This window comes from Drosophila willistoni, unplaced genomic scaffold (assembly GCF_018902025.1).
Source record: "Drosophila willistoni isolate 14030-0811.24 unplaced genomic scaffold, UCI_dwil_1.1 Seg485, whole genome shotgun sequence".
In the NCBI taxonomy this organism is placed as follows: Eukaryota; Metazoa; Arthropoda; class Insecta; order Diptera; family Drosophilidae; genus Drosophila; species Drosophila willistoni.
In genome coordinates this window covers 1,169,767-1,196,880 of record NW_025814416.1, presented here as the reverse complement: position 1 = coordinate 1,196,880, position 27,114 = coordinate 1,169,767, and the positions used below count along the sequence as shown (strand labels likewise).

The 27,114-nt window shown below is 39.8% G+C and overlaps 1 protein-coding gene across 1 annotated transcript; it reads right to left on the bottom strand.

Annotated features, from left to right (window-relative positions):
* Nucleotides 1-8,838: 8,838 nt before the first annotated feature.
* Nucleotides 8,839-9,981, bottom strand: LOC124461448. The gene has a single exon (XM_047012972.1). It carries the CDS (start codon nucleotides 9,979-9,981, stop codon nucleotides 8,839-8,841), a length of 1,143 nt encoding a protein of 380 aa, XP_046868928.1.
* Nucleotides 9,982-27,114: the final 17,133 nt, after the last annotated feature.

Here is a 27,114-nt window from a genome sequence, read left to right as displayed (position 1 = left end):
ATTGTATCCGCAAAAAAAACTTACCCCAACGGTACATAGGATTTTGGCTCACGGGAAGGATTTAATAGAATATCAGTGTTTACCACTTGGAGAGCTATCCGAAGAAGTACAGGAATCTAAAAACAAGGACTACAAAAGGTTCAGATACACTAAAACATTAAAAACTTCTCGTGTTAGACAATATGAAGACCTTTTTAACATGCTAGCAGCCTCTTCGGACCCACTTATTGCATCACTGAGACACGTGCGATCACGAAAGGATTTGGAAAATAGCAACTATAGTCCCGAAATGTTGAGTTTAATAGATACTGATGTAAATATTGAAAATTATTTTGAAGAAAATCAGCCATCAATAGCAAATTTTCAAAGTTAACCTAAAAAAAAAATTAAAAAAAAAATTTTTTTTTTCTTTTTGTAATTATGTTAAAAAATCAAATTAAAACATTAAAAAATGTTACATAGTCGTCTAAAACAATGAAAAATTCCATTTGTGATTAAAAAAAACCGGGTTTCGATCCATTTTTAAAGGAAAAACATGCTTGGAAATATTTTCTGACTTTGACCTTGAATATTTCAGCACCACGAACACCCAGCACTTTTGACAAACATTCATTTTGAAGCTTAAGGTATTCTTTATCATATGCTTTTTAAATTTTTAAAATCGCTTTATTGGTTCAGACGCTATGATTTTTGCAATGCTAAATGCCAGAAGGCCCCACTGTGCGTCGCCGCTACCGCTGTCAGCTCAGAACCCACAACTCACAACGAGACTGCTTCGTCGCGCTCAACCAAAAACACAAAATCTACAACGAATTCAAATCAAAACAAAAACGAGCAAAACTCTTCGGCCGGTCCAAGTCGAAGCTCATCTACAATTACGCGCTCCGCGACTACACCAAACACAATTACCCAATATTCGTCTTCTCTCGAAGACATCACCGAACCATCAACACACTGCACAAAAATACTAAAACACAAAAACAATATAAAAAACAAAAATCCCTCTACTTCCAGCATATCAGATGATGATATGGGAAAACGTGATTCCTAATCAAGATTTCCTACTTCATAACCTGAAAACATATAACATCTATCATAACTTTATTTCAAAATGTCCATATCTATAGTTCGATGGAACCTTAATGGCTTCATAAATAATTATCACGAACTACTTATCTACTACTTACTTATAATTAATTTACAGAATCCACATGTCATATGTCTCCAAGAAACCCACCTCTCCTACCAGCACCCTAACATGAAACCCCCAAAGTCCTACATAGGCTACTTTAAAAACCTACCTGAAAACACTACAAGTAAACAAGGAATTGGCTTTCTTGTTAAACGTAGCCTACCCCATGAATATATTCAAACGAATTCTTCCATACTATCCGACTCTATCTTCTATCTCTTAATCAATACGAACCCAAAGTTTACAATAATCAATGTCTATATTCCACCATCCCATAGTTTTTCATCCAATGATATAGTTTCAATAGTAAAAACCTCGCAAAACCCAGTGCTGCTTACAACTGACGCAAACGCTTGGAGTCCCCTTTGGGGGGCCCCTACTGTTAACTCCCGTGGAAGAAATATAGAAAAAATAATTTTAGCACGAACAGTGAAAAAGCCAAGCAATCCAAGTGGGTCAAAAATTGACATAACCACACTTAACACAGTTCTTTTGGTCGGATAGTCTTTCGATGCTCTTTCCATCAAATCCGGCTTGACTACATACGTAAGTTGATCTGTCACGGGCAGCCACCACATGCCTAAAACCTTGTCTTGCGTTTTCTCAAGGAATCCCACCTCCCTAGGCACGTCTCCTTCTTGGTTCTTGAGCGCTCTCACTACGCTCGCAGAATTCGAGGTCCAGCGCCTCATGTTGAATCCACCCTCCAAGTGAATTCTCTGCACCTCCATGGCCAACTCCGTCATCTCGTCTTCGGTGTTTGTCGACTCGAGCCAGTCGTCGACAAACGTGTCTCTACAAATGGCCGCAACAGCTCTTGGAGATTCTTTTCTGAACCGCTCTGCGTTGCGATTCTTTATGTAAATTACGAAAATCGCTTTATTGGTTCAGACGCTATGATTTTTGCAATGCTAAATGCCAGAAGGCCCCACTGTGCGTCGCCGCTACCGCTGTCAGCTCAGAACCCACAACTCACAACGAGACTGCTTCGTCGCGCTCAACCAAAAACACAAAATCTACAACGAATTCAAATCAAAACAAAAACGAGCAAAACTCTTCGGCCGGTCCAAGTCGAAGCTCATCTACAATTACGCGCTCCGCGACTACACCAAACACAATTACCCAATATTCGTCTTCTCTCGAAGACATCACCGAACCATCAACACACTGCACAAAAATACTAAAACACAAAAACAATATAAAAAACAAAAATCCCTCTACTTCCAGCATATCAGATGATGATATGGGAAAACGTGATTCCTAATCAAGATTTCCTACTTCCTAACCTGAAAACATATAACATCTATCATAACTTTATTTCAAAATGTCCATATCCATAGTTCAATGGAACCTTAATGGCTTCATAAATAATTATCACGAACTACTTATCTACTACTTACTTATAATTAATTTACAGAATCCAGATGTCATATGTCTCCAAGAAACCCACCTCTCCTACCAGCACCCTAACATGAAACCCCCAAAGTCCTACATAGGCTACTTTAAAAACCTACCTGAAAACACTACAAGTAAACAAGGAATTGGCTTTCTTGTTAAACGTAGCCTACCCCATGAATATATTCAAACGAATTCTTCCATACTATCCGACTCTATCTTATATCTCTTAATCAATACGAACCCAAAGTTTACAATAATCAATGTCTATATTCCACCATCCCATAGTTTTTCATCCAATGATATAGTTTCAAAAGTAAAAACCTCGCAAAACCCAGTGCTGCTTACAACTGACGCGAACGCTTGGAGTCCCCTTTGGGGGGCCCCTTCTGTTAACTCCCGTGGAAGAAATATAGAAAAAATAATTTTAGCACGAGCAGTGAAAAAGCCAAGCAATCCAAGTGGGTCAAAAATTGACATAACCACACTTAACACAGTTCTTTTGGTCGGATAGTCTTTCGATGCTCTTTCCATCAAATCCGGCTTGACTACATACGTAAGTTGATCTGTCACGGGCAGCCACCACATGCCTAAAACCTTGTCTTGCGTTTTCTCAAGGAATCCCACCTCCCTAGGCACGTCTCCTTCTTGGTTCTTGAGCGCTCTCACTACGCTCGCAGAATTCGAGGTCCAGCGCCTCATGTTGAATCCACCCTCCAAGTGAATTCTCTGCACCTCCATGGCCAACTCCGTCATCTCGTCTTCGGTGTTTGTCGACTCGAGCCAGTCGTCGACAAACGTGTCTCTACAAATGGCCGCAACAGCTCTTGGAGATTCTTTTCTGAACCGCTCTGCGTTGCGATTCTTTATGTAAATTACGAAAATCGCTTTATTGGTTCAGACACTATGATTTTTGCAATGCTAAATGCCAGAAGGCCCCACTGTGCGTCGCCGCTACCGCTGTCAGCTCAGAACCCACAACTCACAACGAGACTGCTTCGTCGCGCTCAACCAAAAACACAAAATCTACAACGAATTCAAATCAAAACAAAAACGAGCAAAACTCTTCGGCCGGTCCAAGTCGAAGCTCATCTACAATTACGCGCTCCGCGACTACACCAAACACAATTACCCAATATTCGTCTTCTCTCGAAGACATCACCGAACCATCAACACACTGCACAAAAATACTAAAACACAAAAACAATATAAAAAACAAAAATCCCTCTACTTCCAGCATATCAGATGATGATATGGGAAAACTTGATTCCTAATCAAGATTTCCTACTTCATAACCTGAAAACATATAACATCTATCATAACTTTATTTCAAAATGTCCATATCTATAGTTCGATGGAACCTTAATGGCTTCATAAATAATTATCACGAACTACTTATCTACTACTTACTTATAATTAATTTACAGAATCCAGATGTCATATGTCTCCAAGAAACCCACCTCTCCTACCAGCACCCTAACATGAAACCCCCAAAGTCCTACATAGGCTACTTTAAAAACCTACCTGAAAACACTACAAGTAAACAAGGAATTGGCTTTCTTGTTAAACGTAGCCTACCCCATGAATATATTCAAACGAATTCTTCCATACTATCCGACTCTATCTTATATCTCTTAATCAATACGAACCCAAAGTTTACAATAATCAATGTCTATATTCCACCATCCCATAGTTTTTCATCCAATGATATAGTTTCAAAAGTAAAAACCTCGCAAAACCCAGTGCTGCTTACAACTGACGCGAACGCTTGGAGTCCCCTTTGGGGGGCCCCTTCTGTTAACTCCCGTGGAAGAAATATAGAAAAAATAATTTTAGCACGAGCAGTGAAAAAGCCAAGCAATCCAAGTGGGTCAAAAATTGACATAACCACACTTAACACAGTTCTTTTGGTCGGATAGTCTTTCGATGCTCTTTCCATCAAATCCGGCTTGACTACATACGTAAGTTGATCTGTCACGGGCAGCCACCACATGCCTAAAACCTTGTCTTGCGTTTTCTCAAGGAATCCCACCTCCCTAGGCACGTCTCCTTCTTGGTTCTTGAGCGCTCTCACTACGCTCGCAGAATTCGAGGTCCAGCGCCTCATGTTGAATCCACCCTCCAAGTGAATTCTCTGCACCTCCATGGCCAACTCCGTCATCTCGTCTTCGGTGTTTGTCGACTCGAGCCAGTCGTCGACAAACGTGTCTCTACAAATGGCCGCAACAGCTCTTGGAGATTCTTTTCTGAACCGCTCTGCGTTGCGATTCTTTATGTAAATTACGAAAATCGCTTTATTGGTTCAGACACTATGATTTTTGCAATGCTAAATGCCAGAAGGCCCCACTGTGCGTCGCCGCTACCGCTGTCAGCTCAGAACCCACAACTCACAACGAGACTGCTTCGTCGCGCTCAACCAAAAACACAAAATCTACAACGAATTCAAATCAAAACAAAAACGAGCAAAACTCTTCGGCCGGTCCAAGTCGAAGCTCATCTACAATTACGCGCTCCGCGACTACACCAAACACAATTACCCAATATTCGTCTTCTCTCGAAGACATCACCGAACCATCAACACACTGCACAAAAATACTAAAACACAAAAACAATATAAAAAACAAAAATCCCTCTACTTCCAGCATATCAGATGATGATATGGGAAAACTTGATTCCTAATCAAGATTTCCTACTTCATAACCTGAAAACATATAACATCTATCATAACTTTATTTCAAAATGTCCATATCTATAGTTCGATGGAACCTTAATGGCTTCATAAATAATTATCACGAACTACTTATCTACTACTTACTTATAATTAATTTACAGAATCCACATGTCATATGTCTCCAAGAAACCCACCTCTCCTACCAGCACCCTAACATGAAACCCCCAAAGTCCTACATAGGCTACTTTAAAAACCTACCTGAAAACACTACAAGTAAACAAGGAATTGGCTTTCTTGTTAAACGTAGCCTACCCCATGAATATATTCAAACGAATTCTTCCATACTATCCGACTCTATCTTCTATCTCTTAATCAATACGAACCCAAAGTTTACAATAATCAATGTCTATATTCCACCATCCCATAGTTTTTCATCCAATGATATAGTTTCAATAGTAAAAACCTCGCAAAACCCAGTGCTGCTTACAACTGACGCAAACGCTTGGAGTCCCCTTTGGGGGGCCCCTTCTGTTAACTCCCGTGGAAGAAATATAGAAAAAATAATTTTAGCACGAACAGTGAAAAAGCCAAGCAATCCAAGTGGGTCAAAAATTGACATAACCACACTTAACACAGTTCTTTTGGTCGGATAGTCTTTCGATGCTCTTTCCATCAAATCCGGCTTGACTACATACGTAAGTTGATCTGTCACGGGCAGCCACCACATGCCTAAAACCTTGTCTTGCGTTTTCTCAAGGAATCCCACCTCCCTAGGCACGTCTCCTTCTTGGTTCTTGAGCGCTCTCACTACGCTCGCAGAATTCGAGGTCCAGCGCCTCATGTTGAATCCACCCTCCAAGTGAATTCTCTGCACCTCCATGGCCAACTCCGTCATCTCGTCTTCGGTGTTTGTCGACTCGAGCCAGTCGTCGACAAACGTGTCTCTACAAATGGCCGCAACAGCTCTTGGAGATTCTTTTCTGAACCGCTCTGCGTTGCGATTCTTTATGTAAATTACGAAAATCGCTTTATTGGTTCAGACGCTATGATTTTTGCAATGCTAAATGCCAGAAGACCCCACTGTGCGTCGCCGCTACCGCTGTCAGCTCAGAACCCACAACTCACAACGAGACTGCTTCGTCGCGCTCAACCAAAAACACAAAATCTACAACGAATTCAAATCAAAACAAAAACGAGCAAAACTCTTCGGCCGGTCCAAGTCGAAGCTCATCTACAATTACGCGCTCCGCGACTACACCAAACACAATTACCCAATATTCGTCTTCTCTCGAAGACATCACCGAACCATCAACACACTGCACAAAAATACTAAAACACAAAAACAATATAAAAAACTAAAATCCCTCTACTTCCAGCATATCAGATGATGATATGGGAAAACGTGATTCCTAATCAAGATTTCCTACTTCATAACCTGAAAACATATAACATCTATCATAACTTTATTTCAAAATGTCCATATCTATAGTTCGATGGAACCTTAATGGCTTCATAAATAATTATCACGAACTACTTATCTACTACTTACTTATAATTAATTTACAGAATCCACATGTCATATGTCTCCAAGAAACCCACCTCTCCTACCAGCACCCTAACATGAAACCCCCAAAGTCCTACATAGGCTACTTTAAAAACCTACCTGAAAACACTACAAGTAAACAAGGAATTGGCTTTCTTGTTAAACGTAGCCTACCCCATGAATATATTCAAACGAATTCTTCCATACTATCCGACTCTATCTTCTATCTCTTAATCAATACGAACCCAAAGTTTACAATAATCAATGTCTATATTCCACCATCCCATAGTTTTTCATCCAATGATATAGTTTCAATAGTAAAAACCTCGCAAAACCCAGTGCTGCTTACAACTGACGCAAACGCTTGGAGTCCCCTTTGGGGGGCCCCTTCTGTTAACTCCCGTGGAAGAAATATAGAAAAAATAATTTTAGCACGAACAGTGAAAAAGCCAAGCAATCCAAGTGGGTCAAAAATTGACATAACCACACTTAACACAGTTCTTTTGGTCGGATAGTCTTTCGATGCTCTTTCCATCAAATCCGGCTTAACTACATACGTAAGTTGATCTGTCACGGGCAGCCACCACATGCCTAAAACCTTGTCTTGCGTTTTCTCAAGGAATCCCACCTCCCTAGGCACGTCTCCTTCTTGGTTCTTGAGCGCTCTCACTACGCTCGCAGAATTCGAGGTCCAGCGCCTCATGTTGAATCCACCCTCCAAGTGAATTCTCTGCACCTCCATGGCCAACTCCGTCATCTCGTCTTCGGTGTTTGTCGACTCGAGCCAGTCGTCGACAAACGTGTCTCTACAAATGGCCGCAACAGCTCTTGGAGATTCTTTTCTGAACCGCTCTGCGTTGCGATTCTTTATGTAAATTACGAAAATCGCTTTATTGGTTCAGACGCTATGATTTTTGCAATGCTAAATGCCAGAAGGCCCCACTGTGCGTCGCCGCTACCGCTGTCAGCTCAGAACCCACAACTCACAACGAGACTGCTTCGTCGCGCTCAACCAAAAACACAAAATCTACAACGAATTCAAATCAAAACAAAAACGAGCAAAACTCTTCGGCCGGTCCAAGTCGAAGCTCATCTACAATTACGCGCTCCGCGACTACACCAAACACAATTACCCAATATTCGTCTTCTCTCGAAGACATCACCGAACCATCAACACACTGCACAAAAATACTAAAACACAAAAACAATATAAAAAACAAAAATCCCTCTACTTCCAGCATATCAGATGATGATATGGGAAAACGTGATTCCTAATCAAGATTTCCTACTTCATAACCTGAAAACATATAACATCTGTCATAACTTTATTTCAAAATGTCCATATCCATAGTTCAATGGAACATATATGGCTTCATAAATAATTATCACGAACTACTTATCTACTACTTACTTATAATTAATTTACAGAATCCAGATGTCATATGTCTCCAAGAAACCCACCTCTCCTACCAGCACCCTAACATGAAACCCCCAAAGTCCTACATAGGCTACTTTAAAAACCTACCTGAAAACACTACAAGTAAACAAGGAATTGGCTTTCTTGTTAAACGTAGCCTACCCCATGAATATATTCAAACGAATTCTTCCATACTATCCGACTCTATCTTCTATCTCTTAATCAATACGAACCCAAAGTTTACAATAATCAATGTCTATATTCCACCATCCCATAGTTTTTCATCCAATGATATAGTTTCAATAGTAAAAACCTCGCAAAACCCAGTGCTGCTTACAACTGACGCGAACGCTTGGAGTCCCCTTTGGGGGGCCCCTTCTGTTAACTCCCGTGGAAGAAATATAGAAAAAATAATTTTAGCACGAACAGTGAAAAAGCCAAGCAATCCAAGTGGGTCAAAAATTGACATAACCACACTTAACACAGTTCTTTTGGTCGGATAGTCTTTCGATGCTCTTTCCATCAAATCCGGCTTGACTACATACGTAAGTTGATCTGTCACGGGCAGCCACCACATGCCTAAAACCTTGTCTTGCGTTTTCTCAAGGAATCCCACCTCCCTAGGCACGTCTCCTTCTTGGTTCTTGAGCGCTCTCACTACGCTCGCAGAATTCGAGGTCCCCACCCTCCAAGTGAATTCTCTGCACCTCCATGGCCAACTCCGTCATCTCGTCTTCGGTGTTTGTCGACTGGAGCCAGTCGTCGACAAACGTGTTTCTACAAATGGCCGCAACAGCTCTTGGAGATTCTTTTCTGAACCGCTCTGCGTTGCGATTCTTTATGTAATTAGCGAATGTCATAACCTTCATCACGTACGTTTCTGCCGCTTTAGCCGAATTTCCTATGCGCCATAGAAACTTCTGAGCCGTCTGGTCCTCTGGGCGCACTCTTACTTGGTGAAACATCTCACTTATGTCACCAGCCACTGCTACTGGTCGCTCCCGAAAACGTATTAGCACGCCAACTAGAGATGCCAGTATATCCGGGCCCTTTAGCAAGACGTCGTTCAAAGACGTGCCTTTGACTTTCGCAGCTGCATCCCAGACTAGCCTCGTCTTGTTCTTGTTTGGGTTAGTGACTGTAAATATAGGAAGAAACCATGAACTTTTACCCTTATTTAGCTCACTTTCTGTTAATCTCCGGATGTATCCCTTTTCTTCATAGCTTTGCATAGTGTCCAACATAAAGCTTCTAAGGTCGGTGTCCTTTGCCATTTTCGCTTCTAAACACTGAAGACGCCTCATGGCCATTGAGTATGAATCCGGTAGATCTACTATGTCGAACCTCCATAACAGTCCAGTTTGCCAACGTTTGTCAATCGGGCAATAACTTGTGGTCGCCTCCATAATCTGCAACGCGCGCTCGTCGTCTTTCGATCTTGATGGCTTGCTTGGCACACGTGTTCTCGAGGACTCCATAGCAAAGTATTCTTTCATTGACGCATCCAAAGCGCGCATGCTGCTCGCTTCATTGCACTCACATATGTGCAATATGTGTGAGGACGCTGGAGCTGCGTCGCTGTGCCGGCCATACACAGACCAGCCCAATCTACAGCGCGCCGCGACCACGTCGTCTCCTTCGGACTCCCGTATCTCCAAAGGCACACAAACTTTCAGATTATCCAGACCAATAATTAAGCTTGCTTTTACGTTATAGTAACTTAAATTTGGTAAATACTGTAGATGCTTTCTCGATGTTACCATGTTACGATGTTACGATGTTACCGTGCGCAAACTCTTGAGTTCAAATTGCGTCGCACCTTGACACATCGACGACACTCCGACACACACATACTTGGACACGCTATCCGTTTGAGTGACTTGACTGGTCCACTTTAAACACAGTTCTTCGGCCGGGCCATCTAGTCCTAACTCGTCTGCCAGAGTTTCTTCAATCAAAGAGCAAGCGGCTCCCTCGTCCAGTAAGGCATATGTCGCTAAATTTCGCTTCTTTCCGTATAACATGATTGGCATATATCTGAATAAAGCCTTGCTTGTTATATCTCCATGGAATAAAATTGGTGGATGAACTGGTTTATCATCCTCATTCGTCTGCCAATGCGATTTGTTTTCCTTGTAGTCCGATGTGTCGTGGATCAACGAGTGATGTATCTGCCTGCACCCATCGACACCACAACTTCTTTTACTTTTGCAATTCCGTATCACGTGCTGATCAAAACAACAATAGCAGAGCCTCTTTTGCCGCACGAACTCCTTTCTCTGCTTTATGCTTATTTCTCGAAAGTGGCGAATGCTAGGTTATGACTCCCTGCACATTTGGGACACAAACGCATGCGTACTTCCTGCGTTTTCGTTTCCTGACTAGATCCACTTTGCAACTCGTTGTGCAGAAAAATTCGCTCTTTGGTTCTCTTTGCTCCATCCTTAGCTGGAACTGTATACGGCGTAACCATTGAGGCACACATTGCAATGCCAAACAACCAATTGTCAAAGATAGACAAGTTAGTCACACATCCAATTAGAGTCATTCGGTGTCTTCCCCAATCGAGTTTCAATTCTCCCGGCAACTCCTTTTAACTCCGTAGAGTGCACTCCAGGGCTTAACGTCGAGTGTCCGGTAGCCGGCAGTTGGCTTCCAGGTCCATGCTGCATTCCACCCGCATTACTCATTTGTCTTTGGGTCCACAATCCGTTATGAAGATTAGCTGTATTGGCCAGAAACGGTAGACTCACTCCTTGAATAGTCGATTGCGCCAACGCAGGTACGGACCACGGAGCTGGATCAATTTTACTGGGCCGTTTAATTGCCGTACCGTTTCCTGCGTGACTCTCGAACATTCCATTAAGAATCGTTTGTTGCACTGACAAACCGTCGTCTCTGGATGGCGTTGACATCGTTGGTGTATCAGTTTCTTTGTCACTTGAGACCGCTCTATTCTCAGTCGCCTCAGCGCCGTCTTCCTGACTCTCAGCGCTAAGTTGAACTGGTACTCTATCACTATCGCTCATTGCGTATGTTGCGTAACAATGAGGTTATGTTAGCCTGTTTGCACGTAGTTCACTGTCTCCCTCTCTTTTCCTCTCTCAGCGAGCTGGCATGTAGTCTTCTGCCGCGGTCGCTCTCACTAAGGAAGCTTCTGGAAGATTCCACTCCAATCCACGTGGTTCAGAGATATTCAGACTCTGCTAATATCTCTGGAGCCAAAGAAATAAATATTTCAGGATTTAGAAAATGTTCAGGTTGTGACGTGGGACAGCTCCAAAAAAGTTCGCGAGTCGAACATATACCCCGAGCCCTCTGTTTCTCACCGAGTTTTTGATTTCTTTTCACTGCTCCGCGACTAACTGCCCGCGGGTGTGTGTTAGTGCTTTATATAACTTCTTTCATGGCCACTGGGCCACCTAACCTTAGGGGCAATCGCTTTGACCTTCTCAGCGATAGCCCCGTTAAGAAAAAGAAAAGACCTTTTAAACAGCTTCCAATAGATTTTCCAGATCTCCCAGAAATCAATCAAAACAACCCAAAATATTTAATAGTAGCATCCAAAAACTCCGAAAAACCACTAGCCGAGTTCTCTTGCTTTGCAGTCCATAGAGAGCTTAAAAGACTCAGCAATGACATTCTCTCCATCTCGACCCTCCGTGACGGGAACCTTCTTCTACTTGTAAAAACAAAAGAAATTGCCGACAAGCTTCTTACAACCGTTCAGCTTCCAGGTATTTGCGAAATCACATGCAAACTGCATGAGGGTCTCAACGTCGTTAAAGGCACTATATATGCTCCATACTTAAACAATATTCCCGACATGGAAATAATAGAGGAACTTAAGTCCCAAAATGTGCAAAGCATATTTAAATTTAACCGACTTGTTGAAGGACACCCCAAACCAACTGGAGTTATTCTTGTTACTTTCGATCTGTACAACCATCCAAGAAAGTTAGACATTTCATGGCACTCTGTCAAAGTTAGAGAATATGTCCCAAGTCCAATGCGTTGCAAAAACTGCCAGCGCCTAGGTCACACCTTCAAGAAATGCAACAAGCCGACGACTTGTGTCACATGCAATTTACCACCCCACCCCTCCAATTCTTGCTCACGCAAATTTTGCGTATCAAAACAAAAAACAAGTGCAGTTACAAAGAAGCGAAAACTTAATTTCGACAGACCTGTACCCACGCAGACCTTAGCTTTGCAAACGTCGCCGCTACCGCTGTCAGCTCAGAACTCACAACTCACAACGAGACTGCTTCGTCGCGCTCAACCAAAAACACAAAATCTACAACGAATTCAAATCAAAACAAAAACGAGCAAAACTCTTCGGCCGGCCCAAGTCGAAGCTCATCTACAATTACGCGTTCCGCGACTACACCAAACACAATTACCCAATATTCGTCTTCTCTCGAAGACATCACCGAACCATCAACACACTGCACAAAAATACTAAAACACAAAAACAATATAAAAAACAAAAATCCCTCTACTTCCAGCATATCAGATGATGATATGGGAAAACGTGATTCCTAATCAAGATTTCCTACTTCATAACCTGAAAACATATAACATCTGTCATAACTTTATTTCAAAATGTCCATATCCATAGTTCAATGGAACCTTAATGGCTTCATAAATAATTATCACGAACTACTTATCTACTACTTACTTATAATTAATTTACAGAATCCAGATGTCATATGTCTCCAAGAAACCCACCTCTCCTACCAGCACCCTAACATCAAACCCCCAAAGTCCTACATAGGCTACTTTAAGAACCTACCTGAAAACACTACAAGTAAACAAGGAATTGGCTTTCTTGTTAAACGTAGCCTACCCCATGAATATATTCAAACGAATTCTTCCATACTATCCGACTCTATCTTCTATCTCTTAATCAATACGAACCCAAAGTTTACAATAATCAATGTCTATATTCCACCATCCCAAAGTTTTTCATCCAATGATATAGTTTCAATAGTAAAAACCTCGCAAAACCCAGTGCTGCTTACAACTGACGCGAACGCTTGGAGACTCCTTTGGGGGGCCCCTTCTGTTAACTCCCGTGGAAGAAATATAGAAAAAGCAATATTTCAAACAAATTTAATTATTTTAAACGACGGGTCTCCCACCCACTTTTCTACCCATAGCTTATTCACCCACACTGATATTACTATGGTCTCCCCTCAAATTTGCCACAGGTGCAGATGGTCTATCTTTACGATCAACACAATCCAGTAATATAAATCACAATGTCGCCCAAATCACTCGTGTAATCCGTAGAGCAGCAAATAATTGTATACCACAAACCAAACGCATTCCCCACAAGAAAAAAATTTATTGTTGGAACGCCGATCTTAGCCTGTTACGTGAGTTAAAGCAACAGTCCTGGCAAGCTTATAAACGCAATATAACGCTTAATCTGCTTCTAGCGTACGAAAAAGCAAACGCACAGTTTAAAAGAGCCGCTAAGCAAGCTAAAAAAGATTCAATCGGAAACTTTACTGCTCGCATAACTCCACTTTCCACAACTAAAAAGGTTTGGTCCGATATAAAAAGTCTCACCGGTGTTCCCACCATTCCACTTAACCACCTTATTGTAGGTCAAACGCTACTCTCTGATCGTAAAAATATAGCTGAAACCAATGGTCCGAATTGTCAGAGGATCGTAATTTCACAAATGAATACGTGCTGAAAAAGTCACAATGGTTAAACTATTCATTCGCGCCCACTCGGCTTAAATTAGCTGCCAAACATCTAGAGCAACGCATTACATCTATTGAACTGGCATCCACCCTACATTACGCAAAGGGGAAAACGCCATGCGCCGATCGGATATCATACCCCATGCTTCGTAATCTTCCTTCAGAAGCAAAAGTCAGAATCATCGAAATATTTAATGATATACTGGCTAAAGGTGTCTATCCACACACTTGGTGCACAGCCATTATCATACCCATCCCTAAACCCAACAAACCCGCAAACCATATCAACAGCTATCGTCCGATAACCATAATCTCCTGCATGAGCAAAACCTTTGAAAAAATACTAGCTAACCAGAGAAGCCGGTTTTAAACAGAAATAAACTGATCTCCCAGAGCCAAGTTGCTTTCAAACGAAAACAAAGCACTACTGATGCATTACTGCAAATTCAAAGTTTCGCGACGGATTCCCTCTCGTCTAGAAATCAAGTCACCCTTCTGGGTACTGATTTCGAGAGAGCATTTGATCGCGTGGGCATTCATGCTGTTTTAGAGCAACTTGACCTCTGGGGGGTCGGTCCAAAGATTTTCCACACGGTGAAAGCCTTTATGACCCGACGCCTATTCCGAGTTCGGGTTCAAAACTCGTTCTCTAATTCTTTCAAACTTCATAATGGCATCCCACAAGGCTCCCCATTATCGGTGGTCCTATTTACAATAGCATTTGATACTATACTAATACTATCTCACAAACTGATTCGGCTCTCCGTATATGCTGACGATGCAATAATGTATACAAACTTAAAAGACCAAAACCAAGTAATATTACTATTTTCTAGAATATTAAGCGACATACAAAAATGGGGTGACCTGTCGGGTGCCACATTAGCACTAGAAAAATGCAAAATGTTGCACATTTGCAGAAAACACAGATGTGTATTGCCCATTTTAACTATTGAAAATAAGACAATAAACTATGTTGACAACCTAAAAATTCTTGGCATTATATTCGACCGAAAATTTAACTTTAGATCTCAATGTGAATACCTCAGAAATAGCTTAAGCAATAGACTAAATATAATTAGATTTCTCACATCAAAATTTTCACAAATACATCCAAACTCTCTAATAAACGTTACTCGGGCTCTGCTACTGTCCCGAATCGACTATGGGCTACCTATCTTATCACGCAGCAATTCGACGCAGCTTAAACGCTTTTCCAACATCTCCCATTAAATGCATACTCGCCGAATCGGGACTCCCCTCTATTAGTGAAAGACTGGAAGAGGCTACATATAATCTCATTCCCAAACTCAAACACTCGCCTAACAAAATGCTCAGTAAACTTTACAGGAGCGCTTTGAACGCCAAAAGAAGGTACAAAGTGAAATCGACTATTCGTCGAGTCGCAGATTTCGGTAAGAACATTAGCTCTGTCGATATGCCACGCACTATCCAAAGCAACTGCTACCCTCCCTGGCATCTCCGCAACTCTTCTTTTAACACTACGCTATATGAGTACAAAAAGGATAAAACCCCCTCAGAGGTTTATAAACAACTATTTATCGACGCCGGAAAAGCCTACAAAAAATACACCGATGGCTCCTTACGCAACAACACCGCTGCTTTCGCTGTAGTAGACTCCGACGTCATCGTTTCCTGCGGGATCCTACCAGAGTGCTCCACAGTTTTCTCTGCGGAGGCCCACGCCATTCTTAATGCGTGCAAGGCTGCAGAATCCTACAAAGATCGGCATGTGATCTGCACCGACAGCCTCTCCACCATCCAAGCAGTGAAAAGCATAAATTCAAAAAACGAACTTATCTTGCAGATACGCATTCTGCTAACCAAAAACACTAACCGCATAACACTTTTCTGGGTACCTAGTCATATGGGCATAGCAGGAAACGTAAATGCCGACGAGGCTGCCCAATACGCAGTTCACGCAGTTCCCTATTTATAACACCACCTACAGAGGGATCCTCCCTAAAACGACAAATCGCCAAACACATGGGCTCCCAAAAAGAAAGGGTTTGGACAACTTTTCATCACTGGTACAAGACGTTTAATCCCGATCGCAAAGGCTTAAGGATTCCCCCGAACATAACAAAACAAAAATGGTCCGCATTTATACGACTTCGTATTGGCCATTCAAAATTAACCCACGAGCATCTTCTGACAAGGTCTAATATGCCAATCTGTCCCTGTGGCATTATCACCTCAATCAAACACGTCATCATCGAATGCCCCAACTATAGATTTTGATAAATAATAGTATCAGAGCCCGAGTTTTTCAACACTTATCACCTATTGAACTTCTCACTAACCCTACATCCGACAACATCAATATAATATTTGATTTCATTAACTCTTGTAAGATAGCAGATAAGCTATAAAATAAATTGTTGAGTCGAAGGTCATAGTAACTAGCACTCTCAGCCACTAACAAAAACCCCCTTTAGACTTAATATTGTATATTATTTCTAATCTTATAAATAAATAAAATAAATAAATATGTCTAATACAGTTGAGAGCGTACTAGCTGCTATGCCCTTGGACGCCTAAAGTTAAAAAAAATTTGGATATTCAGAGGAAACTGTAATGCCACAAACTGGGAGCACAACAGAGATAAATCCAACATGGAAGTTAAGATGGACAAGAGGGTATAGCGGTTGCATCTGCAATATTGGCAGTGGCCACGATCGCTGGTTAACATGAGTCAGCCAATGCATTACAGTTTCCTCTGAATGTCCAATTTTTTTTTAGCTTTCGGGTGCGGGTGAAAGCCACGGGCTGAGTTGGGTTGGATGTAACATTTTGGCCCATGCCCACCTCTAGTACAGATCTACTATGAGAGCGACTACGAAGTTGCTACGAGAGCGACTACGAAACTGCTACGAGAGCAACCGAAAAGGAAACGCTCCGTAGCAGTAGCACAAAAATTTATTTTGTTTGCTCCGCTCTCATCTCGCTTTTAATGCTTGTGCTATTGCTACAACTACAAATAGCCTATCGAAAATTTTTTGATATTGCTATTGCTCTGTGCTCCGACGATGTATGCTACGGAGCAGAGCAGAAGAGCAATCGTTTCCGTTTGTGCTCTCTGCTATGCTACGTAGCCCTTCGAAATCAGAGCAGTAGCGGGAGCAAAAAAAAAACTCCGACGTAGCATAGCATTTTCAATCCCTGCTCCAGAGCATTAGTTGGAGGTCAAACTAAAATCAGTCAAAATCATTCGCTAGAATCGTGACGTAATTACGCGAGAAAAGAGCATCAGACACGAAATGATGTATTTCCAACAAAGCGTCCATGGTCCGGTGCTTCCGCTTAAAGGCCGATTGTGAAAAATTTTTTCGAATAATTTGCTCATACATGGTAAAAGAGATATTGGTCTAAGGCTGTTTATGTCGTGGTTGCGCATGTGGGTAGAGTCTAAATAGCTGGTGTTTTGTATCACTTGTCAGGTTTTTCAGCATAGGGTAGGTTATACGATCAAAACCTGGTGTTTTGCCTTTTGTCTGTGTTCAAATTCATGAAAAGTTATATCGGCTTCAAAATGTTTTGCTGGAGGTGCAACATTGTCTGGGTGGTAGTTAATGGCAAGAAGTGCGGCCTTGTTAGAAATATACTCCGACGAAAAGTTTTGATCTTTAGAGTAGTTGGACTATTTATCTCCTAATGCCTCAGCAATGTCCTTTGAGGCTGTTAGTAGAGTTTGATTGACTTTTAAGCATTTGAATGGCGTTTTGGGTACTCTGGTTAATGTTTTAATATCGTTTCAAATTCGAGATGTAAAATGCGTAGAGTGATGCTCTTTTTGCTCGTTTTGCTTTAAATAGAGCTTTTGTTTTTTGGTAGGCAACAAAGTTGTGTAGACTAAATATTATCTATTGGGATTGTTTATTCTCGCGGAGTTTGTTTAGTGCCGTACTCCACCAAGCTACGTTCTTTTTTTGTGGTATTCCTTTGGTTTGTGGAAAGCTATATTTGCTCCTGCGTGAATCGCTTTGGTTAATTTGGAAACACCTTGGTGAATGATGCAATATCTAGAGTCTTTCATATTAGTTGATAGCTCTTTTTGAAATTTCGTCCAGTTAGCAATGTCTGTTTTATATTTAGGAATATGTGTGAATTTTTTCGGTTTTAAATTTTGTAATTATGATAGTGGTTATCGGGAAGTGATCGCTTCCATCTAAGTAAATGTCGATTTTCTAGTGGAATCTGTGGACGATTGACGATGAAACTGTTATAAGATCAACACATGTAAATGAGTTATGTGTTGAGAAGTGTGTAGCTGAGCCGTCGTTAAGAAGAACAAGGTCAGCTCTTTCGATGAGCTTTTCGATCCTTTTTTCTCGGGAATTGGTTGTTGAGGATCCCCATAGTGGACTACGTGAACTTAAGTCCCCGCATAGCAATATAGGAGTATTGAAATTGGATATTGGGAGAAGTAGGTCATTTACTGTAAAGTCTTGGTTTAGTGGTATATAGGTGTTAATCATGGTAATTTTTGTGTTTAAATTTAGTTGAAGTGCATCTCCTAGAACGTTAGATGGCAGTGGCATATGTTTATGTGGAATGTGACGTTTGAAGACAACTTTTTTTTTTTGTTCTTATAGAGTGAAGATTTTTAAAATAGCCATTGTTTGGCTTAGGAACTATAACATTGCTCTTATTGTGTGGAATTTGATACTCTTGAATACACATAATATCTGGGTCCGTGCCTTTGATAAGTAAAATGAGTTGTTGATTATTTACATATCCATTCATTTTCCATTGTAGTAGTTTAAGGGTCATTAAAATAGGAAGGGGAAAAGAAGTTATATGTATGCAGAAAGAGAGACAAAAGGAAGAGAATTAAAAGTCAAGATCTTCCATAGAGTCGTCTGATTCGCTTGTGTTTGGATCGCTGGAAGTTGAAATAGTTGGAGAAAAAAATTTGAAAGCCGGAGATGTGATTATTGTATTGGTTTTCTTGTGGTCGGTTGTGTTTGTTTTTTGGAGTATTCGCTTTGGTTTTCGTGAACGTCAGTTCGCAGTTTGAAAATTCGCTTTAGTTTTTGTGAAGTTTGCGCACTGTAATCGAGAGCAATTTAGCTGGGTTATTACAGTTTTGGCCGTATGACCTAATAGCTGACAGGTTTTGCAGCGCATCGGATTTGGAATATATTCGCGTACTTTTACAGTGTTCCAGGAAATTGCAAGACTGTTAGGGAGTATGTACAAGTCAAAGGTTATCAAGACATTGGTATGCCATCGTCATTCAATTGAATTTGTATACCGAGGTCACGTGCTGAGATTTTAATTCTTGTACGATTTATTTTTCTAATACATTGTTGAGGAAGGGTGCATAAATGGTATCTTTGATGCTGTTTAGTGATTCGTGCAGGTAATTTTGCATATACTGGGAAGTTCGTTTGCTTTTAAGAATTTTTCGGCCACCTCTTTGTTTTTGAAAAGCATGAGCATCTTTAGCTGCTAAGATGATGTATTTAGGGTTTCGTGCTGTGACTTCTGGCAGATGTGGAAACTCGATTGGTATCTTTTGAAATTGTCTTTGCTTTTTAGTCTTTGGACTATCTGTAGCATGTTGTGGAATAACATTAACAACAATACAAACATATTGTAGCAATTAGTTACAATATTTATGTGCGCAACATTCAAGTGCATTTGCCATCTTAAGTAACATGACCACCCATGAGTGCATGGTGCTGGACAATTGCTGTGTCGGCAAATATAACACGCGAGTTATGAAACCAATCAAAGTCGCACAAACAAATAACATAATTATACAAAAAACCAAAGCTGAACAAACAAATAAACCTATGCATGGGAATGTTGATAACGACGAGATCAGCATAATCATGCAGAAGTACTTGAACCAAAATCAAATTTCAAAAGCATAAGCAACAGAAGCGTCGCCGTCGCTTCCGTTGCAAATGCTCGATCAGCAATTTATGAAACAAACGAAATGGGCATTTGCATATGCCAAAGAAAATCATATTTTTTTAGTCTTAAGATTCAATTGTAACCAGACAGAAGTCGAAGTTCCAAACTAATAAAGAAACTCACAATATCTAAAGATATCCAGTGAACAAAAATCGTTTAATTCTGCAAAATTTAAATCAAAAATTTAAATAAATAAATAAAGATATCTAAAGATATCTAGTGACTAAAATTCGTTCTTTCAACGAATATAATTGGCGCAGTCGAAATCGGACAAATACGTTCAGAATTAACCAAAGTTAATCTGCGAGAAATTTTTTTTTAATTTAAACCACAATGGAAGCAGAGATGGATAATTTAAGAGCAGCATTGCTTCAACAAGAAGGAGAGTTGAACCTATTAAGGCAACAAAATCAACAACAACAACAACAACTGCAACAACAACAGCAACAACAACAACAACAACCATTCCAGTGGCTGTCAAACAAAGATATCATCCAGCAGTTTCGCCAGCTAAGGCAGCTCGACGACCAACATGATGTATTGGCTTTTATAAAATCTGTGGAGTTCCTCATGACATTATGCCAGGGAAACGCATTGCTGATCCAGTTTGGCACTAGCATCGTCGCTAACGAAAAGGTGTCGGGAACAGCAGCAAATTTCATCAGACAATTGGGGATGGAGCCTAGCTGGGACCAAATGAAGACCAAACTGATGGAGCAAATGCGACCCAGGATGACCTACGAGGACGTATTCGATAGATGCAGATTCATCAAAGTGAGTAGTTTAAGAGATTTGTTCCAGGAGTTTGAGAAAGCAAAGTGCGAAATAAATAAAATATATATGTTCGACGAATCCAAACCAGCCATGTATGAAAATGATAAAGTAGATAGAGATTTGTTAAACATGTTAATGAATAAAATAGACACTCCATTCAGGATTCATGTCGATCAGGGCATATCTATGCATGCTTTACAAACGAAATATTCAAATATTAAAGCACTGGACGATCCCAGAGCTATCTTACAGAGGTATAGGAAAAATTCGAACAATACCTATAACAAACAGGGTAACACTAACGCTAACACCAACATTAGCACCACTCATAAAAACGCAACCCAGAATAATCAGTTTGCTAGTAATAATAACAATACCAAACAGAATCAAGGTGGCCAACCAAACACCAATAATAACGCCAGCCCACCTCGGAGTGACCAAGTCAACCAACAGTCGTATAACAGGTCACAACCCACCCAAAATCCAAATTTTAAACCTAACTATAACAACAAGGGTAACAGCTCAAGACAGACAAGAATGTCTCATATGAGCGTTGACACTCAAAAAAATGATCCCACACCCATGGAGATTGGGACTTTAGAAGAAAAACAGGCAGAAGAAGAAGAGGAAGAACAGGTAAATTTTTTGATTCCTTGCCTAGAGCATCCTTACCCATAATAGTGTGGACAATAGGAAAAGAAAAAATTAAATGCTTAGTCGACACTGGTGCGACGACAAGCATCTTAAAATCAAAAATTCTCGAATTTCAATACCCCAAAACAGAACTCACCAAACCATGCTCTTATAAAACTCTTAACGGCATTAACGTCGTGAAATACACCGTAACAACACCACTTCCAAAAGAGATACCCTACTCGGGGACACTACAGTGGAATCTTATAGATTTCTCAAACAAAAATTTCTCGGCAATAATAGGCCAAAATTTCTTAAAAGCCTTCAATGCTCAAATCAACAACACAGAGCGATATGTACAATTACTCGATAGAAAATTTTATTTTTTGGATTACGAATACCCAGAAGCCATGCACAATGCTTGTGCTCTGCAACCCGTGAACAAAGAAGAAATACGAGATCGCTTCAACCTCGCTCATTTAAATGACGAGGAACGTCGAGCCGTCGAAACCCTATTAGCGGAATCTGACGACTTATTTTTTCAAGAGGGGGACGTTTTGTCAGCAACAAACCAGATTTTCCACGAAATAATTACCACAGTGGATAGGCCTTTATATTCTAAAATATATAGATATCCCCAAATACATGAAAAAGAAATAAATAGACAGATAAAGGAAATGCTTGAGCAGAACATAATAAAAAAGAGTAACTCACCCTACAACAGTCCCTTATGGATCGTCGAGAAAAAACTCGATAATTCAGGGTCAAAAAAGTTCAGAATCGTCATCGATTACCGTAAATTAAACGAATTCACGGTCGATGACAGATTTCCAATCCCTAATCTAAACTCTCTATTGGATAAATTAGGTAGATCCCAATATTTCACAACCCTCGATCTGGCGAAGGGTTTTCACCAAATTCTCGTAAGAGAGGAAGACAGACCAAAAACGGCATTTTCAACACCGTCAGGTCACTATGAGTTTGTCAGAATGCCGTTCGGACTAAAAAATGCTCCATCGACATTTCAGAGGCTCATGAATGAAGTCTTGAAAGACCATATTAATGACAACTGTGTCGTCTACATGGACGACATATTAATTTTTAGCACTTCCCTTCAGGAACATATGACCACCCTAAGGAAGATATTTAGAACCTTGAAGGAGGCAAATTTGAAAATTCAAGTAGATAAGTGTGACTTCCTTAAGAAAGAAACACAATTTCTTGGCCACATCCTGACCACTCACGGTATTAAACCGAACCCAGACAAAGTACATATTATACAAAATTTAAAATTACCTAAAACAGCAAAACAGATTAAATCATTCCTGGGAATGACAGGATTTTACAGAAAGTTCGTTAAGGATTATGCAAAAATAGCATTCCCTATGTCAAGGTATCTGAAGAAAAACGAGACGATCAACACTAATGACCCAAGCTATATAGCTGCATTCGAAAAGTTGAAGACACTAGTTACAAACAGTCCAGTCCTACGATACCCAAATTTTTCCAAGAAATTCACTGTCACTACAGACGCCAGTAATTTTGCGGTGGGAGCAGTGCTATCGCAAGAGAGCCACCCAATCGCATATGCATCCCGAACATTAAATCAACATGAATGCAACTACTCGACTATAGAGAAAGAGCTTCTAGCCATAGTGTGGGCCGTAAAGTACTTTCGACCGTATGTTTATGGTAGAGAATTCGACCTCGAGAGCGATCACCAACCCTTAAAATGGCTGATGGCTAAATATACGGGCAAAGATATAAGCCCAAGACTGCAGAGATGGCTCATTAATCTAGGGGAGTACAATTTCCATATAGAATACATAAAAGGAAAAAATAATAATATTGCCGATTTTTTGAGTAGGATTAAAGAAGACGAAATTAACCTAATGGAGGTCGAACCAACAGACGAAGAAGACAACAAATCCCTGACTGAAACGGTTCACTCTAAAGAAGAGGATCAGGGCTTTAACATGTCCATACTAGAAACGGCAGTCAACAGATTCAAAACACAAATAATTTTCACAGAAAAGAAACCCAACACCATAGTACAAGTGTTTGGCAGAAAGAGAGTTTATATTAGCAAAGAAGACTTGGAAAACAACCAAGCAGTAAACATCCTCAGACGAGAAATAACAGCAGGAAAGATAGGAGTTTTTTCACACCTAAGCGACCATGAATTTTACCAATTTCAAAAAATATTGACAAAGGAATACACTTCCAATCCAAAAGTAAGGTTCGTAAAATGTACCAGATTCGCTACAGACATAGAGTCTGAAGATGAGTTGCACACCCAAATAGCTCTGTTTCATAAAAACGAGAGTGGCCATTGCGGGATAGTTGCTACCTATCAGAAACTTAAACTTAAAATTTACCATCCCAATCTAAAAACACATATCCACAGAATAATAAATAATTGTGACGTTTGCAGTGGTGGGAAATATGATAGGAAACCCATTAAAAACAACTTCCATCTAACAGAAACACCAAAAACCTGCAACGAGATAATACATGTGGACACATATGTGAATTCAAAACAATCTTTCATAATATTCATTGATAAATTCTCAAAACACGCCACTTGCTTGCCACTGACCGATAGAAATAGTATCACAATAGTAGAACACATTCAACAGTTCTTGTCCATTAAAGGGAAAGTACAGAAATTTGTCTTCGACAACGAATTCAATAGCTTGAACGTCAGGGAATTCCTGGAAAAAGAAGGCATAGAATACCACGTAACAAAGCCAAATAGTCATACTGGCAATAGCGATGTCGAAAGACTTAATAATACATTGACAGAGAAAATTCGTACACTAAATATAGAAGAGAAAAGACCTATAACTGAACAAATGGCCAGAGCTGTATACTTTTACAACAATACACACCACACCACCACAAAGTCTACACCATTTGAAGTACAAAACCATAAAGTCGATCACAAAGAATTATATGACAGAATGTCAGCACAAAAAGCTGAAAAAATATCAAAACTAAACAAAAACAGGGAAACTTACATAGAAACCAGAACAGAAGGATTTATAAAAAATTACAAAAACTTAAGACACAAGGAAGAACCCAAATTTAGGAAAACAAAATTACAAAACATCCATACAACAAACATTAAAAGACCTACAAAATTTTCAGATAACGTTGACACTCCTCATCATGTGCCTGTTGCCAACACTGTCGACGGCAATGATCAACATAACCCCGATCCAGGCTGAAACCGGATTCATATCGCTGGGGGAAAGTACGGTGGAGCTGGTTAGCGAGTTCAAAATGGTCCTACATATAATAAGTCCAGAAGAAATATTAGAATTAACCAACATAATCCAGAATAATACGAAAATTCTGGTTAAAAAAGACAGGCATAGGCTAGATACAGAGATAGAAACTATAAAAATCAAAATAAGATCCATAACCCCAAATTCGCTAGCAAGACAAAAACGCGGCCTTATCAACGCAATAGGAAAAGCTCAGAAGTGGCTCACCGGTCTCATGGATGATGACGACAGGGAAACCATTATGAATCATCTCCTTAATAACCAAGAAAACCAAAATAACATAATTAACAATATTAACAAACAAGTAAACATAAATAACGACTTACAAAATTCTATTAACACACTTAAAGAAGTAATATTGGATGACAGGGAAAAAATAACCAAAACCCTTAACAACATTGAGACATATAATACCATGCTCAGAACAGACATAATGTATCATGACCAGCTGTTGAAGTTGAAATTTTTGCATGATAAAGTAGACACCATCTTGGACACAATAGCGTCAGCCAAATATAACCTCTTTCACCCCTCAATACTAACGAACAAAGAGTTTATACTCTATAATATAGATTTTTACAAAATTAAATTAATTCGCATGGGAGTCTGACCTATGACACTAATATAATCATAGCAATCAAAATACCAACTAACATAATAACTACCACAGTATTCCTAATAACCCCACTAACTAATCAGAAGAACAAAAGAATCGACATGAGTCCCGAAAGAGTAATAAAAATAGAGAACAAAACTTATACATACGAAGAACAGAAAACAATAAATGAACTCAAGCTTAGCTCTAACTGTATAATTAAAAGAAATTGTAAAATGATAGAAGATGTAGAATTTAAGACAAAATTAATAAACGAAGGTACATTGTTAATAAGTAATGCACAAGATAATGAAATTCAATACAATTGCAACAATACCACCAATAGCGAAATATTAAGAGGAAACTTCCTCATAGAATTCACAAATTGCACAGTCCGCATAGACGAAACATACTACAAAAATAACCAAGAAATTTATATACAATCATTTGCCAATGAAGAAGAGGAGGAAAACTCATTTAACTTTACCGAAAAGCAGACGTTTAAAGATATCGTATTAAAAGAAATAGAAAACACAAAAACAATTAAAGAAATAAAAATACAAACAATAGTTTCCAACAGTTTTGGCATAGTATCAATTACTCTTGTACTCCTCTTCATAGGAATATATTCCTATAACAAATGTAAAAGAGGAATCCAGGAGAATCCCTCATCAAAGGGGGGAGGAGTTATGAAACCAATCAAAGTCGCACAAACAAATAACATAATTATACAAAAAGCCAAAGCTGAACAAACAAATAAACCTATGCATGGGAATGTTGATAACGACGAGATCAGCATAATCATGCAGAAGTACTTGAACCAAAATCAAATTTCAAAAGCATAAGCAACAGAAGCGTCGCCGTCGCTTCCGTTGCAAATGCTCGATCAGCAATTTATGAAACAAACGAAATGGGCATTTGCATATGCCAAAGAAAATCATATTTTTTTAGTCTTAAGATTCAATTGTAACCAGACAGAAGTCGAAGTTCCAAACTAATAAAGAAACTCACAATATCTAAAGATATCCAGTGAACAAAAATCGTTTAATTCTGCAAAATTTAAATCAAAAATTTAAATAAATAAATAAAGATATCTAAAGATATCTAGTGACTAAAATTCGTTCTTTCAACGAATATAATTCGCGCGGCCGCTTTGGCCCAAGATGCAATATGATACATCCTCACTCCACCGCTGCGACGGTACATAAACATACATACTCTTATGTAAACATTTATACATTTATACATAAGTATGTTTATACATAAGCATACCGCTCCTCTGCCTGCATGACCAGCAGCGCAGCTACGCGGTCTTAGCTATAGACGACAATTGTTATAGAATTAAGATTCATTGAATAAAACCAAGCCAACCTAAACAGAACATATTATTCTTCTCTAAATAAATTTGTGAAATAATATGAAACATCGAACCTTTTATATTACATGGCGACCGTGACAGTGGTCACTAAGTACAAAAAGTGACCAGTAAAAAAAAAAAAGGAAATTAAACAACAACTGTAATTACAGTGTGGTAGGCAGACCGCCCACTACACCAACGTGGGAATATTATACATACAAGAAATGAATAAAGGAGAGAAAAATCACAGTAAGTAGAGTGATGGGAAGAAAAACTGGTGTGGTAAAAAAGTTAAAGGCCAGAAAGGCAGAAATATTGAAGCTAATAAATAACCCAAAAACTAATTGGAATACCTCGGTGAAATTACACGCCGAGGTAGAGGTTATAAAAACCCAATTAGAAGAAAGAAGAAATAAAACCACAACCAGAATCCCATACTCTGCAATACAAAACGTGGCAAAACCAAAGATAAGAATAAGTCCACAAGCTGAGAAAGAGATACCAAAACCGAAGAAGGCCTGCCCGAACGACTGCGAGGGACCATTATACTCAGCATACTGCGAGTATACGTGCAAGCATTGCTA